The sequence below is a fragment of the Bos mutus genome, chromosome 19 (genome assembly GCF_027580195.1).
Source record: "Bos mutus isolate GX-2022 chromosome 19, NWIPB_WYAK_1.1, whole genome shotgun sequence".
Taxonomy (NCBI): domain Eukaryota; kingdom Metazoa; phylum Chordata; class Mammalia; order Artiodactyla; family Bovidae; genus Bos; species Bos mutus.
In genome coordinates, this window is record NC_091635.1 from 39803925 (window position 1) to 39820329 (window position 16405).

At 48.0% G+C, this 16405-nt stretch overlaps 1 protein-coding gene across 10 annotated transcripts in view; it reads right to left on the reverse strand.

Annotated features, from left to right (window-relative positions):
- RPH3AL (rabphilin 3A like (without C2 domains)) overlaps positions 1 to 16331 on the reverse strand; it is a 139320-nt gene extending 122989 nt beyond the window's left edge. Inside the window, exons 1-3 of one of the 10 annotated variants that reach the window (XM_070390276.1) lie at positions 16283 to 16331; positions 13600 to 13771; positions 10151 to 10323 (exon numbers count right to left, since the gene is read on the reverse strand). In XM_070390276.1, coding sequence (XP_070246377.1) covers positions 10151 to 10271 — 121 coding nt within the window. In that variant the 5' untranslated portion in view covers positions 10272 to 10323; positions 13600 to 13771; positions 16283 to 16331. Of the gene's footprint in view, positions 1 to 7611; positions 10324 to 12564; positions 12664 to 13599; positions 13772 to 14326; positions 14342 to 15110; positions 15654 to 16282 lie in introns of those variants that run through there. The other 9 variants (XM_070390285.1, XM_070390284.1, XM_070390275.1 and 6 more) reach the window with 9 other exon arrangements.
- Positions 16332 to 16405: the final 74 nt, after the last annotated feature.

A 16405-nucleotide genomic window follows, 5' to 3' on the forward strand; every position in this document is an offset into this window, starting at 1 on the left:
TTCTATTTAGCCTGATTAATACAATGTCCATTTCCCTCCCCCCAGCTCGTTAAGCGTGGAGCGGAGATCTCAGCCACTCTCTGGGCTGATTAAGAATATATGAAAGTGTGGTTGCTTAGTTGTGTCCGACTCTTTGCCACCCCATAGGCTATTGCGTGCCAGGCTCTTCTGTCATGGAATTCTCCAGGCAAGGATGTGGGAGTAGGTTGCCATGCCCTCCTCCAGGGACTCTTTCAGACCAGGAATCAAACCCCAGGTCTCCTGCACTGCAGGCAGATTCTTTACCATATGAGCCACCAGGGAAGCCCTTAAGACTACCTGCTGTTGCTGCTGAGTTGCTTCAGTCGTGTCAGGCTCTGTGGGACCCCATAGACGGCAGCCCACCAGGCTCCTCCATCCCTGGGATTCTCCAGGCAAGAGTACTGGAGTGGGGTGCCATTGCCTTCTCCATAAGACTACCTGGCAGGGGGGATGCAAATCAGTGGCCCATGAGAGAAGGGGTTGCAGTACCAGAGGGACTCAGGTCTGGCTCCATCTAGTGGGGTGACCTTGAACTATAACCTCCCTGATGGGCAGGTTTTTCTCACTTGGGCTGCCGCAGATGCCTCCTAAATCCACTCCTGGCCCTCTCCAATCTGTCTGCATCACATAGTCACAAAGAGCTCTTCGAAATGCCAGCCATTTGGAACCATTAGGGAAACCACCAGCTGAGTCTTCTAGAGGTGCCCTCAGCCCAAACTGGCATATTGAGGTCCCTTCTTTGAGAAGCTAGGAAATTGGCTAAGAGAGTGAAGTCTCAATTCAACTGCTCTCTGGAATAATAAGATGCAAATTTAGGAGTTCACGGAGGGGCCATTTTCCCCAGGTGGAAATGCCCAGGGAAGAGAAAGCACCTATGAAACCATCCATGGAAACCCCCCAGTGACTTTCTACTATTCTGATGATAAAACTGAAGACTGCCCACGCCAGCCCAGCCCACGCAGGGCCTCTGTAACACATTACACTCTTTCCCCTTGGGGTTGCAGACACCCTGATACTCCTCCCTGGAGAATGCTTCCCCTGATTCTGCCTCTCCCCAACCCCCTTTTACTCAATTACCTCTTTTTATTCTTTTTATTAACATCATTATTGCAATTTAACTTATGTACTATAAACTTCACCTTATTAAAATGTACAATTCAGCAGTTTTAGTATATTCACAGTTATACAGCCATTACCACCATCTCATTCTAGAACATTTTCATCAGCCCTGAAAGAAACCCTGTACCCATTAGCGGTCATTCCCCATCCCTCCCTCTCCTCAGCCCCGGGAAACCATGAATCTACTTTCTGTCTCTATAGGTTTGCATATTCTGGACATTTCATAGAAATGGAATCACATAATATGCGGTATTTTCTCTATTTCCTTATTTTGTGCTCTAATCTTTATTACTTTTTTCCTTCTGCTTGCTTTAGATTTAGTTTGCTCTTTTTTCCCCCTAGTTTCTTAAAGTGGAAGAAGGCTACTGGTTTTAAGTCTTCATCTTTAAATATATGTTTATTTATTTATTTGGCTGTGCTGGGTCTTGGTTGCGGCATGTGGGAGCTAGGTCCCTGACCAGGGATGGAACCCAGGCCCCCTGCTTTGGGAGCGCAGAGCCTTAGCCACTGGATCACCAGGGAAGTCCCTGCATAGGCATTTTAGATTCCATACAGGGACCTCTCACTCCCCACTTTCCCCCTTCACTAAATTATCCCCCATCACCCTGTCAGGGGTGACCAAGCTTACCACATGACACCCAAACCTGCATCCCAGCCCACAAGGTCCTTTTACAGGAAGCAAGAAGAGTTTCCCTTGGTCGGGGAGCATCTCTTCCACCTGTTGGAAAATGGCTGTCATGAACTAATAACACTAAATCAAGACACTATACGGCCATGTGTGAGAAAGTCGCCACAAACGGAAACCCTACTCCGTGTGGTGCCCTCATAAGGCTCTCAACCCGCGAAAATGACTTTGGCAGAGCCACCACGATGTCCACAGTCACCTGCAGCTCTGGCCAAGCAAGATGCTCAAAGCAGCTAGTAACCTGCTCCGCAGAACTCTGCCAATGCAGAGATCACGTGGTCAAGAACTGCATCCACTTTCTGCCATGCTCAAGTAGAAAATGGAAGGTCCTAACAAGCCCAGGAAGTAGGATAAAGGTCTTCGAGTCCAGGTTGGGGTCATCAGCCCCTAAGCAGTGACTTCTGCAAACGAGGAAAACCACCAGCAGGGTTAGAACCGGCAGGGAGAGGTCACCGCAGGAACAGACTCAAGAGAAGCAAAGGAATGAAACCTGGGAAACACGGACAGCAGCTCAGTGGCTGCTCTAAGATGTGGCCTGGGCTGATCTCCCACCATTTGGAGTTAGAATTTTGCATTCATCTCTGACCTTTTCTTGGAGAATCTAACTCATGGCACCGTCCCCTGATCAAACACCTGCCCACACCCTGACATTAATGAGGACAAGCGCCGACGACGCTTAGACCAGTTGAAATTGGGTCGTTCCCTGTCACTAATCCGCGTGATTTGATGACATTAAAAAAAGAAACCAGAAGACAATTCTTTTTTACTTGTAAATGAGGCTCCACTTAAAGCAGAATAATTTCCAAGTCGAGCTTTCTTAGGCGAAGGGTCCCTGCAGGGTGGTGCAAAAGAACTCGGGGTCTAACCCTTGTTTTCTGATTAGAGTACCAAACACTCCCTCATCTAACCCCCCTCAACCCGCCCTCTACATCGAAGAGAAATAAACTGGTTTCCGAAAATGAAGTTCGGAAAATAATAGACACTCCTACACGTCACCTACATTAAGCCAGCATTCTCTATTAACTTTCCACTGGGGACCAAGAGAAAATTGTTTCAAAACTGGGAACTAAATTTAAGGTTGGGGCGGGGGAAAAACAACCTTCACCAAGCCCAAAGCTTTGAAGTAGATTTGCTTGAAGTAGATTTGCCTAATACTTTTAAAAGTTAGAGGTAAAGTGACTACTTGTTTGAGAGGTCACCTTGTCACATCAGCCCAGGAATTATGGGCTCAAATGGGGTCATGGAAAAATTCAAGGACTGGGCTTCCCGGGTGGCTCAATATAAAGAATCCACCTGCCAGTACAAGAGACACAGGTTTGATCCCTGGCCTGGGAAGATTCCACGTGCCTTGGAGCAGTTAAGCCCGGGCACCACAGAGCCTCAGAGCCACAATTACTGAGTCCATGTGCAGCAACCACTGAAGCCCACGCACCCTAGAGCCCTGCTCTGCAACGAGAAGCCACCACCACGAGAAGCCCACGCACTGAAACGAGAGTAGCCCTTGCTCTCTGCATCTAGAGAAAAGCCCTCACAGCTACGAAGACCAGCACAGCCAATAAATAAATAAATACAATTCTTTTTAAAATTTAAGGATTGGTTAAAGACAGCTTCTACTCTGAGTTTTAGCAATAGGACAGACACGTTCCACCAAATTTTTGGTGCTATCTGTGGGGCACACGGCACAAAACAGGATTCTTGGATTGCAAGCAACAGAAACCAGGTGTGGCTGACTTAAGGAGAAAGGGATTTACTGACGGGATACCTCATAGCTGGGAAATAATGGGAAGGCTAAAGATCCTGACATGGAAGAAGACAAGAACCCTGGCAGCTATACGGTCTGAGCCTCAAGGTCTAATCAGCTGCTACCGCGAGAATAAGGCTCCAATATCCTTTCCCTTCCTGCTTCACTCTGCTTAGATTTCAGATCCCAGAAAGAATGATCCAGCAGAGTAGCCCAGCTTGGGTCAACATCCCACCCCTTGACCTGGGTGATGGCTACCTAGCTGTGCTTGCTTTGTAAAAAATTAGACAAGCAATATATTTAGAGTTTATGCTGTTTTCTGAATGGATCTTAAGATTTTTTTTTTTTTTTAATGTGGACCATTTTTAAAGTCTTTAGTGAACTTGTTACAATATTGTTTCCGTTTCATGCTTTGGTTTTTCCTCCGAGAGGCATGTTGGATTTCAGCTCCCCAACCAGGGATTGAACTAGCATTCTGAGAGGCATGTTGGATTTCAGCTCCCCAACCAGGGATTGAACTAGCATCCTCTGCATTGGAAGGTGAAGTCTTAGCTACTGGACCACCACGGAAGTCCCCTGTATGGATCTTACACATCAATAAAGCACAAAGTTACACCTAACCAGCAATTCCACCCCTAATACAAGTAAAACCTGGAAGAGAAATAATACATAAAATGGAAAACATAAATCAGCAAGAATACTTATGGCCACTCCATTTATAATAGCCTAAAACTAAAAACAGTCCGAGGCTCTATGAACAGGTAAATGGATAAGCAAATAGCACATATTCAGACAGTGGAATACTGCTCAGCAATAAAAAGGAAGCAACTAAAATTAAAAAAAAAAAAAGAAGCAACTACTGATACACACAAGAGCCAACTCATTGGAAAAGACCCAGATGCTGGGAAAGATTGAAGGCAAAAAGAGAAGGGGGAAACAGAGGATGAGATGGTTAGATAGCATCACTGACTCAATGAACACGAATATGGGCAAAATCTGGGAGACAGTGGAGGGTAGAGGAGCCTGGCGGGCTGCAGTCCCATGGGATCAGAGTCAGGCGTGACTTAGCAGCTGAACAACAACTTGTACACACACAACAGGGAAGAACCCTAAAACATGATGTCAAGTCAGAGTGAAAGAAGCCTTGACAAAAGAGTACATGTGATTCCATCTATATGAAGTTCTAGCATGGGCAAAACTGATCTGGAAAAAAAATCAGAATGGTTGCTTCTAAGGAAGCCGGGAAAGGATTGCCTGGGAAGAGGCACGAGGGAACTTTCTAGGGTGATGGTCATGTTCTCTGTCTTGAAAGGGGTCTGGCTTGCATGGGGATATGCTTTTATCTGAGCTCTGCTGATGACACACATAAGATCTGTATATTTCACTGTTATGCACACTTTACCACAAAAGAAAAGAAACATAAACAAATACTGAGATCCAGTTAATGATAAGCTTGCTGAAGTATTTGACAGTTTCATCCATCAAAAGATGCTATTAAGATGGTGAATAAGTCAGCCACACACCAAGTATTGCACCACATAATAAACAAAGGATTAGTATCAGAACTGGCAATAACGTAATAGGAAAAAAATGGGTAAAGAAAAGTATGGGTGTGTAAATGAGTCAACCCATAGCCCGTAAACACATTCCATCTGAGCAGTAATCATCAAAACAACAGTTTAAACCACAGTGAGATACTGGCTCACTCTTAACAGAGTGGCAGGAGCTAAAGGTGTGGATGATACTAAAGATGATGAGAACATAGAGCAACAAGCCCTCTTGTCCAGGGCTGGAGAGAGAACCAAGAAAGAAGATAACATACAGCCTGCGACCCTGTGATTCTGCTCTATACATCCTAGAGAAACACACCGAAAAGAACCGTGGTAACAGCAAGGAAAAGTGGAGACAACGCAAATGTCCATCAATAAGTGGAGGGGGATAAAAACTGGATCACTTTGCAGCAGCAGTTAAAAAAAAGAGAAAGGAATGAACTGTAACTGCACATACCAGCATGAATCTCAAGAACACACACATGGATCAATGAAAAAATGGAATACAGCATGATTCCATTTATAAAAGGCGAAAAGCATACAAACTTTAAAAACACACTGTTAAAGACATAAACCTACATGGTAAAGCAATAGAGAATAGCAAGCTAATAATGATAAGAGAGAATTCAGGTTAGTGTATCCCCTGGGGATGAGGAGAGTGGAGGTCACATGTGAAGAAAGGCATAAAAGCAATTTCCAAAGGGCTGTTGATACTGTTTCTTCCATTAGCTGGGCACATGCCTGCTTTATTGTTGTTGCTGACTCCTTGCGACCCCATGGACTGCAGTCCACCAGGCTCCTCTGTCAATGGGATTTCCCAGGCTAGAATACTGGAGTGAGTTGCTATTTCCTTCTCCAGGAGATCTTCCTGACCCAGGGATCAAACCCACGGCTCATGAATTGGCAGGCAGACTCTTTACCACTGAGCCACCTGGAAAGCCGCCTGCTTTATTATTCTTTAAACTGTACATATATGTTTTATATGCATATAGATCTATTTCACAATGATTTTTCAATCAAATATTTTCTTATAGTCCAATACTTTCCAGTTAAAGACTGGGGGCAGGGGGGAAATAATCATATTCCCTAGCAACAAGAAACATAAAACTCCTAGGAACAAACTTGACAAGAAATGTTCACAACCCTCATAAAAAAATCTATGAAACTTTAGTGAGTGCTATAAAAAAAGAGAGAATGACAGGAAGACATCAATCAATATGGGACAGACTATATTTCTAGAGAGGAAAACTATCATTATTATTTTATAAATTTAATATCATTCTAAATTAGATTCTAATGGTATGTGCAGAAGAGCAATAAAATGATTATAAATTTCATAGGAAAGAATGAATAAATGGGCAAATGTAACCAAGGAACTGTTGAGAAAGGATCTGTACTTCCAGGGGCTAACTATGAAAAGTCATAATTTAAAAAGTGTGATAGTGGGATCTCCCTGGTGGTTCAGTGGTTAACAACCTGAGTGTCCAATGCAAGGGGTGCAAGTTCAATTCCTGGTCAGGGAACTAAGAAAACAAACAAACTATGATAGGGGAAGAAAAAGAGGTCAGTTAATGAAAAATGAGGAAACCTAGAAGTTCATATTTTGTGCATGATAATAAAGCTAACATTTAGAGTCAGTTGGGGGAAGGAGGAAGGAAATCTAGCATCCAAGACCAAAATCTATTAACCTAGTAACACAGGTTATTGGACCTGGGAGGCTAAGGGAAAAGAGGGGAGGGAGATGCTCATGTTTTGCCTTTTTGAATTTTGAATAACATGTACAATTGACCATGAGTACAGTGGAGGGTGGTGTCTGGGGCATCAACTCCCATGCTTTTGAAAATTCCCTTATAACTTTACAGTCAGCCCTCGATATCCATGGTTCTGCATCCACAGATTGAACCAACCATGGGTTATGTAGTATGATAGTACTTCTTTAGTGAAAAAAAAAAAAATCCATGCATAAGTAGACCCACAGAGTTCAAACACATGTTCAAGGGTCAACTGAATAGTCCAAAGAAATTAAAAAAAATTTTTTTTAGCAGCGCCACACAGCATGTGGGATCTTAGTTCCCTGACTAGGCATCGAACCCATGCCCTCTGCATTAAAAGCATGGAGTCTTAACCACTGAACCATCAGGGAAGTCCCTTAAGTTTAAATTTCAAATACAAGTGGTAGGAAAAGCAATTGAACCAAAAAAAAAAAAAAACTGGTGCACAATTTGGAAAGAAATAAAATCAGGCTTTTATACCTAAACCAAAATAAAGTTTGGTAGAATTAGAGTTGAATGTAAAAGAGAGAGCTAAATGGAAAAGCTGACACCATATAAAGAACTAGAAGAAAATACAGGTGAATACTTGCCTGAGCTTGGGGTGGGAGAGACATTTCAAATCCAAACGCAAGGGAATAAATCATAAAAGGACTAACCACATGCATCAATCTGCTGGGGCTACAAAAACAAAATATCATAAACGGGGCAGCTTACAGAACAGACCTTTATTTCTCACAGTTCAAGGTCAAGGTGCCAGGCAATTCAGGTCCCGGTGAGGGCTCTCTTCCTGGCCTGGAGGCAGCCGCCTTCCTGCTGTGTGTCCACGTGGCCTTTCCTCAGGACATGTGTCAGGAGAGAGAGAGAAAGAGAGAGCTCTCGGCCATCTCTTCTTATACGGGCACTAATTCCATCATGAGGGCCCCACCCTCATGGCCTTGTCTAACCCTAAATACCTCCCAAACACCCCATCCCCAATACTATCACATTGGAATTAGGGCCTCAACATGTGCATTTCAGGAGAACACAAACATTCAGTCCACAATACCACATAAACATCAGAAACCTCTATGTTTAAAAGTGGTAATAGAAAAACAAACACTAGATTGAGAAGAAAATGTGTTACATAGATGACAGTCACTATTCCTATGGGTAAGTAAATGTTAAATAAAACATGGGTTAGAAAATCATTGATACAGAATGATCTCAAATTTTAAACATTAAACATGTTTATCGCTGGAGGCTGAGAATCACAGATGTTAATATTTTTCTTTGTGCTTTTGTATGTTTCTAAATTTTCTAAAATGGATATGAACTTCTTCTAAGATTCAACAAAATGACTGTTGTTTTTAAAAAGTGTCACGTCGTGGTCAAGCAATATCCGAGACAGAGGGTCCAGTTCTGCAAAACGTTAGGAGGACGGTTGATGAGCAAGGTGTCCTGCAAGCCTAGAGTGTGATCCGTATCACCAGGAACCCCAAACAGAGGCAAGTCCTTCTCCCCAGAGGAGGCAGGCATGATGAGACTCTTGCACCAGTGAAAATTCTTCCCCGTGGAAAAGGGTTGAAGCTCCAATGCTTTGGTTACCTGATGCGAAGAGCCGACTCACTGGAAAAGACCCTGATGCAGGAAAAGATTGAGGGCAAAAGGAGAAGGGGGCGACAGAGGACGAGATGGTTGGATGGCATCACCGACTCAAGGGGCATGAGTTTGACCAAGCTCTGGGAGATGGTGAAGGACAGGGAAGCCTCGTGTCCTGCAGTCCGTGGGGTTCCAAAGAATCAGACATGACTTAGCCACTGAACAGCAACGGAAGAGGGAAGGTTTATTTGATACGGCTCCAAAGAGACAGACCCAGACCCAGAATGACAGAGAGGCAGATCTCAGCTCAAAGGAGGGAAGAACTTCTATCTCTATGAGCTGCCGCAAAATGCAAAGCACCGAACAGTGAACTTTGTGTCACGATCCACCCAGGACTCAGGCATGAATGGAGGAAGACTTCTTAGATCAGGAAGAGGGGGGTAAATTAGACATTAATTTTTAATCATATAATTACTTTCCCTTTAAAAAATTTAAAACAGATTGTATACTTAAAATGGATGACTTCGGGTATTTAAATTATACATCAATGAAATTGTTTTTAAAAGTTTAAATATCACAGAGAAGGCGAAATTTCTCTTTGATCATCCCCCCAACACATACACACACACACACACCAAATGCTGGTGCCCTTCCCTGTGCATAATAGCTATTGTAAGTTTGGAGTGCCTTTTTATGGACATTTTAATATGCTTTTACATGTAGGTATATGTTATATATATTTACTTGTGATTCTTGTGTGTGCTTAGTTGAGTCCGACTCTTTGCGACCCCATGGACTGTAGAGCCTGCCCGCTCCTCTGTCCACGGAATTTTCCAGGCAAGAATACTGGAGTGGGTTGCCATTTCCTCCTCCAGGGGATCTTCCCCGCCCAGGGATGGAACTCGTGTCTCCTGCATTACAGGCAGATTCTTTACCTGCTGTGTCATCACGATCTGTATTCATATAAAGTACAGCGGACTATGTGAAAACATCTCTCTAAGAGGCATCATAATGTACTTATCACTTTGAAATTTGCTTTCTTCACCTTATAATCTTAGAGATTCATCATTATTGTTATAGGAAGACCCAACCAATTCTTTCCCAAAGCTGCATAAGACTCCCAGGTATGAAAATGTGAGCTGATGTAGCTGAAACTATTCCACCACAGGCAAACATTCAAATGTGTAACAGTTTTTCACTTCAGACTGCAAACCGCCACAAAGGCCATCCTAGAACTTTCCACCTGTGCACACACACCAGGCTTCCTTTAGGGCAGATCCTGAGAAGGAAAATCCCTGTGATGTAGGGCAGATGCTGTTTTACTCTAACAGGTCCTGCCTAATTGCTGCCCAAGCCTTAGATCCCAAGGTTTTAAAAACCTGATCCCCGTGAAATGTCTTGTCAGTTTCAGCTCAGTGTTTCAGCCTACCTGGCATATTCTGCACTTGATTTTGCTCCACTGATCTTTAACTATTCAAATCACCATCCAACCATGAGATGGGCTGCCATGGTCATTGGCAGCACAGAAGCCAAAGGCCACCTTCCTGGCTTCTCATGGAGAAGACTCTTAAATGGGGAAGAGGCCCTTCCAAGCTTCTGTGAATCAAAGGATGCTCTACCAGTAAATGAAAGGGGATGAGGGCTGAGAAAGAAGAAACTGTACAAACCCTGGTATCAACTCAACTGCTTGGATGTTGTTGTTCGGTCACTAACTCGTGTCTGACTCTGCAACTCCATGGACTGCAGTACGCCAGCCTTCCTTGTTCTTCCCTATTCTCCCAGAGTTTGCTCAAACTTATGTCCATTCAGTCGGTGATGTTATCCAACCATTTCATCTTCTGTTGCTCTCTTCCCCTTCTTCTTGGATGGGCCAAGCCCAAAGATGAAAATGCATCAAGATGTTTAAAATAAAAAAAAAAAACCATCAACCCATAAATTAGGTGTGAGTGCAGCTGAGTGAGTCAGGCAGGAGTGAGTCAGGCAGCCATGGGTATTGACAATCGTTCACCCTCCTCACCAGGCAAGCCAACCACCAACTCCGTGATGACCCCCACCACGGTTACAACACCTGACTGATTCATTGTCCGTGATAGACTAAGTGCTTTTACATAAGGTGCTAACTCCGTGACTGCGGTCTTACATAAGGTGCTCCAGTATTTTTAGCAGCATATAACTGCCATGTGGAAGGAGGAGCTCATTGCCCAGTGAATGCCGCTCACTTTCCAGGCTGGCGCAGTCCTTGAAATGCTGATGTTCTGCAAGCAGCGCCTGGCTGTGGAGCAGTGAGGATGTCCGTGCAAAGGACTGCAGCACCAGCCAGATTCTGCTGTTTCTCCAGGCCAAACGACAGACCCCGGGCAGCAGGGGATTCACTTCACTTCCCTTACCACCAGGCCACTTCATGAACTTGGCAAGAACCCAACGAGCCACCTCCTAGCTTAGCAAGCTCTCCGCATACCCAGTGAAAGAGAGGGGGACAGGAGAAAGCCAGAGTGGGCCCTGGTCCTGCTCCCACATCCCCAGAACCTGGGTGCCCATCCTCGTATCACCTCCCACCTCTCAAAAGAAATCCAAGATTCCAGGTCCAGTGTCAAGGGTATGGCCCCCAGGAGGGACTGGAGGGTGAGTATTCATTGGATTGAGGGTCACTGCTGCCTTTTTCTGTTTTGGTAAATTTTATTAAAGTATCATAGACCCACACAAACACACAAGTACACACAACAAATTGGTGAATCTTGAAAAGATGAACATGGTATGTGACCAACACCCAAGACACAGAAACTGAACATCACCAGCCTCTAAGCCTTCCCTGTGCCCCTGGGAACTACCAGCCTGACTTCCAAACCTTATACTCAACCTGCCTTCTTTGCACATGGGGTAAGCGGGATCCCACCTAAGCTGTGCTCTTTTTCTGTCTGGTGCCTTTGCTCAACAGTGTCTGTGTGACCCTTCCCCGTTGTTTTGTGTGGCTGCGGACTGTTGTGTGGTACAGGGTTCTCTTGTCTATTCAGTGTTCTATTTGTCCACGCCATTGCCTATGGACACTGGGTGATTGCCAGTTTTGTGGCAATTACAAATAGAGCTGCTGTGAACATTCTAGTACATGACTTTTCACTGCAGCCTTCTGCCTCTCACGAGACATAAGAAGTTGAAAACAACTGCTTTAAATCAAATCTAGAGAAAGTCAACGTGCTCTGCCTCTCCAACTCACCCTTTCATTCTTTAAACGCAGTCTGTCCACCATCAACGTGGCTCCACGTGAAGAGGTTTGGCCACAGGCGTCAGACTTCCTAGTACTAAAGCCCAGGTCCGTCACCTACTTGCTGCGCATCCGTGCGCAAGCACTTAACCTCTCTGTGCATTTTTCTTACCTGTACAATGGGGGCAACAATAGTACTTCTATCTACCTGCATTTGGTTGAAGATCAAATAAAGGAACAAGGTCTGTACAAAATAAGCACCCATCAAAGGTAGCAGCTATGATTACAGTCAAAGGCACCCTGTCTTTCTTGGCACCCCAAGGTACCCGAATCTGGGTACCCCTGCCAGGATAGCTGAGCAGCTTTGACATAAGAGGAGACACTAACTAAAGACAAACAATCTCACCACCTCCAACTGGGACAGAGTTGTACCAAAAAGCCCTCACTAATCCCCTGGTGGTCGAGAGGTTAGGACTCTAAATTCCCCATGCAGGGGCATGAGTTCTATCCCTCGTCAGGGAACTAAGATCCTGCATGCCATGCGAGGCACAATCAAAAAAAAACCAACTGCTCTAATAAGCCCTCCCGACACCAGACCATGCTCTTTCCCTCTGCCTCTCCAGCCATCAAGGATGCGTGCAGGCCACGGTCACTGTCCTTTTACCCACAAGGCACTGAATTTCATTCAAAATGTGACCTAAACCAGAGGCTTCATCCGGGGTCACTATTAATGGTGTGCCAAGCAGCCTGGTGACAAGCTGCTGGGGCATTAAAGGTGCCCAGAAATCACTGTCTGGAAAAAAAAAAAAAATGTTCTAAATGTCCACGCAAAAGGAGAGTCAAGTGGAATATTTCATTATTTTAGACGACAAAGATAGAAAAAGCCCCTAGAAGCCTACCGTGCAGAGACCTAGGAGCAAGAGACTCGGGGCCTCCCATTACTCGTTGCCATGGCAACTGTATTTCACATCAGGAACTCATTTTCATATGACAGTGACCTGTGGAGGAAAGGGAAAGTTTCCTAAGGAAACTTTGTTGAAGGTGGTTCTGTTGGGGTGGGGCTGATTTCTGTTTACCAAATAAGAAAAGCACTTACAGGTGTCCTAAGGGACAGAAACGACCTGAGGGCTCCTTGGGGTTCTGTGTTCCACAACTCTTACTTGAGACACACAGACAAGAGACACATTCACAAACACACACACAGTGTGTTTCGAAGGCCTCTGGGGGCAGTTGTGACAGCCTCCTTTAGGCACTGGTCCCACCATCAGGCATCTGTTCTATTACAAAGTCCTTTCCTGGAGTCCAGTAAAGTCCCAAGCAACCAGCTGACCACCATCAGGACATCCTGGGCCAGATGCCGTGAGGACCTGTAACACGCTCCCTGGCCTGAAGCGTATGCTTTCCTAGACAAACAGCAAACCCCAGGATCAAACAATCTTGCAAGTCAGACTTGAGTTCCAACCTCTGTTCTGCCCACCCTCAAGTGTGTGGTTTGGGCCAGTCCCTGGACCTCACTGGGTTTGTGTCCTCATGGGCAGAATGAGAACCAGAGTCCTAGCGCCTACCCCTCTGGGGGCCGCACAGATAACACACTCGAGGAATCTCTTGGAAAGATCAGCACACATCTGGTACATACTGACCACTCAACAAACAGCTGCTGTCAATAAGCACTGGAAGAGCGTCTCTTACACCCGTGATACAACTGGAGGCTAATAGCAGAGAACAAAGTGTTAAATCGGGTGGCACAAACTGTAATGAATCCATCTGTAAGACCAGCGGGAGTGCGGGCCAGTGGTAATCCAGAAGACTTGAACAGACCAGGAGAGAGGTGGGATGTGAATCAGTGGCTCAGTGGTAAAGAATCTACCTGCAATGCAGGAGACTCGGGTTCCATCCCTGGAGAAGGAAATGACAACCTACTCCAGTATTCTTACCTGGAAAATCCCATGGACAAAGGAGCCTGGCGGGCTACAGTCCTTGGGGTCGCAAAGAAGCTGGACACAATATAGCGACTAAACAACAACTGAAGGATGGCCGGAGATGTCCTTGGAGATTAAGGCGAGGAATTCCTTTATTGAATCAACTGGGTACACGGTCCTGGGGACCCTGGAGGAAGGCAACAGGCTTCAGGGACACAAAGGGACCTGTGATCAGCAGACAGACAGCTGTGGTCTCATGGGCATGGTGGAGTGGGAAGGCCAGGAGAGGAGCCCCTGGCGGGGTTGAGAGAGGCAAAGCTTTCCCAGAAAAACAGCTTCTGAGCTGTGTCCTCCAGACTAAGGCAGAGAGGACTGACCATGGTAGGGAGAGAAGCAGTCTGGGGACTGGAAATTGGTTTCAGGGGGTGAAGCCACATGACTGGGAACCACAGGAGGTGAAAGAGCTGATCTCTGTGCGGGAGGAGGCCGGAAACCTCTGAAGATTTCCCAGGGGAGAATGCAGACAGGGTAAGGCCGCAGTCATCCCCGAGCCATCAGGCTACAGGTGATATGCCAGATGGACTGTGGGGGCTGGAAAGGATTCTGGCATCAGATCAGCCAAAGGGGCCTCTGAACTCTGGCCTGAGACTTTCGAGGCCTGGAGCAGAAGCCTGGTTACAAAAGGGCAGGAGCGGCAAGACACTTCAGGGAAAAGAGAGTGACAGAGGGGCAGGGAACCTACTGCTGGGGAGTCAGGAGGACATGGTGATCTTCGGGTGTCAATGGGCATTCCAGGAGGTAGGCCAAGGACTAGAATCTTAGGGTGAGGGGGATTCCCTGACAGCTTCCAAAGCGAGTTCTCTGAGAAGATAAACATGGGCCTCTCAAAACATCCCAGCAAAGAGGGAAGGGGCCTCAGAAGAGAAGAAGGAATGATGGAGAAAGAAGAACAAAACCAGGAGAGAAATGACAGCAGAGAAGACTGCAAACAGGGCACGGGCACACAGCAGCCCACCTCCCGGGCAGAAGGGATGGCAGCAGGATGAGGCCGAGAGGGAAAAAAAAAAATCAGTGTTTGGAAACAAGCTGGCTTCCAAGGAAGCAGCTTTAGCAACGTGGTAGGGCCAGCAGCTGGGCAGCAGGATTAAAAGGGGAGGCGTAGCGCCAAGAGGCAGGCAGCAGGTGCAGAGCGCTTGTCGGGAAAATGCAAGTGAGAGAAACGAGAAACCAAGCTTACGGCTCTGGTGCTTGTGTTCCCTCCCTCCCCCAACAAGAGATGGGAGGCCAAGTGGATGTCAGAAGCAGGAGGATGGAAGGGCACCTGCAGACAGGCACAGTCTCTCCGGGGTGGGGGGGGGGGGCGGGCACGTGGAGAGGCAGAGACTAGACTGCAGCCCTGGCCCCTCCAATGCTCCTACCAGGGCGTCCAGGGACACTCTGACAGTCCCAGACAATCCCAGACCTCCAAATGCTGGGGGATCGTGCGTTCCCCCCGACCCCCTCACCCTCTGGGCCCCTGAACTCACAAAGGATGTATTTCCACCTCCTGCCTCACACCTCTGCCCAGGGCCACCTCCAGGGGTGCGGGTGTCACAGACGGCACAAACAGGATAATCAGGTTCTCAGCCTTCTGAGCAGTAGGCAGGGGACAAAATTCCAGACTTCCCAGCAGAGCCCTGGCTGCAGCCCACGAAAGGGGGCTTCTACCCCCACAGCGCAGGTGTCACAGGGCATCCCTGTGAGTACAGAGCCTTCATCCTGAAGGCAGGGAGGCTCCCCGGATGGATTTCTACACTTCCTCCAAACCTTAACCCTGAGAAAATCAGAGGTGGGCCCGACTGCTGGGAGCAGGGTTTGGGGGAGACCAGAAAAAAACCCTGGACAGGATTTTCAGGCTGAAAGGTGCGCAGGGTGAGGAATCTTGTCTGGCCAGGGACAGCTACCTCCATCCCGCCCTCTTGGGCACCAAATGCCATCTGATTCCCACTCCTGACTACCTAACCCAGGGTGAAAGCGCCAATGGCCAGGGCCCAGGCCCACTCGGGTGACCACGCTCATCATTGGGAACGTGGACCCTCACCAAAGGCGAGGCCGAGCGCAGAGGGCCACGTGCGCGTCTTCCCCGCTAGGTCGGTAGGTGCCGGCGACCCCGGGGCCCCTCCCGCCCACGTGCGCGCCCCGCAGGCGCTCGGTAAACACTGCACTTGTTGACGCGCTCGCCCGGAGCGCTAGCCCCAGCGCCGCCTGCCGTCCGCCGCCGTCTTCGACCGCCCACTCGCTCACTCCCCGGAGCTCGGCCGCCCCGCCCCGTCCGGCGCCCCCACCCACCCACGAGCGCGGGCGCCTACGGGACCCCCGAGGGCCCAGGCAGGCTGTGGCCAGGTCGCCGAGCACCAGGCGCTCTGGGGACCGGGCCGGGCCCGGACTCGGGCCCAGGCACTGACCCGAGCCGCTCGAGACCAGTCCTGGGCTCAGAGCCAGGCAGGAGGGAGGGAGGGAGGGTGGGAAGGAGCGCGGCTCGGGCCCTGCACGCGCCCCTGGCCCGCGCGCCACAGCTCCCGCGGCCCGCCTGCCGCTCCGGGGCCGCCCCGCGCGCCCCCGTGGTCCCCCACGGTCCCCGCCACCGAGACACACACACGCCCCGGCGCTCCCAGACCGGGCCCCGAAAGAGGGGCGGCCCCCCGGGAGCCAGACTTACCCGGGGTCCGGCCGGCCTCCGGCGCGCTCCCCGGCTGCCCTCTGGCGGCGGCCGCGAGAACCCGGCCCCCGTCCCGCCCCGCCCCGCCCCGCCCCGGCCCGGACCCGAGGCCGCGGGCGGGAG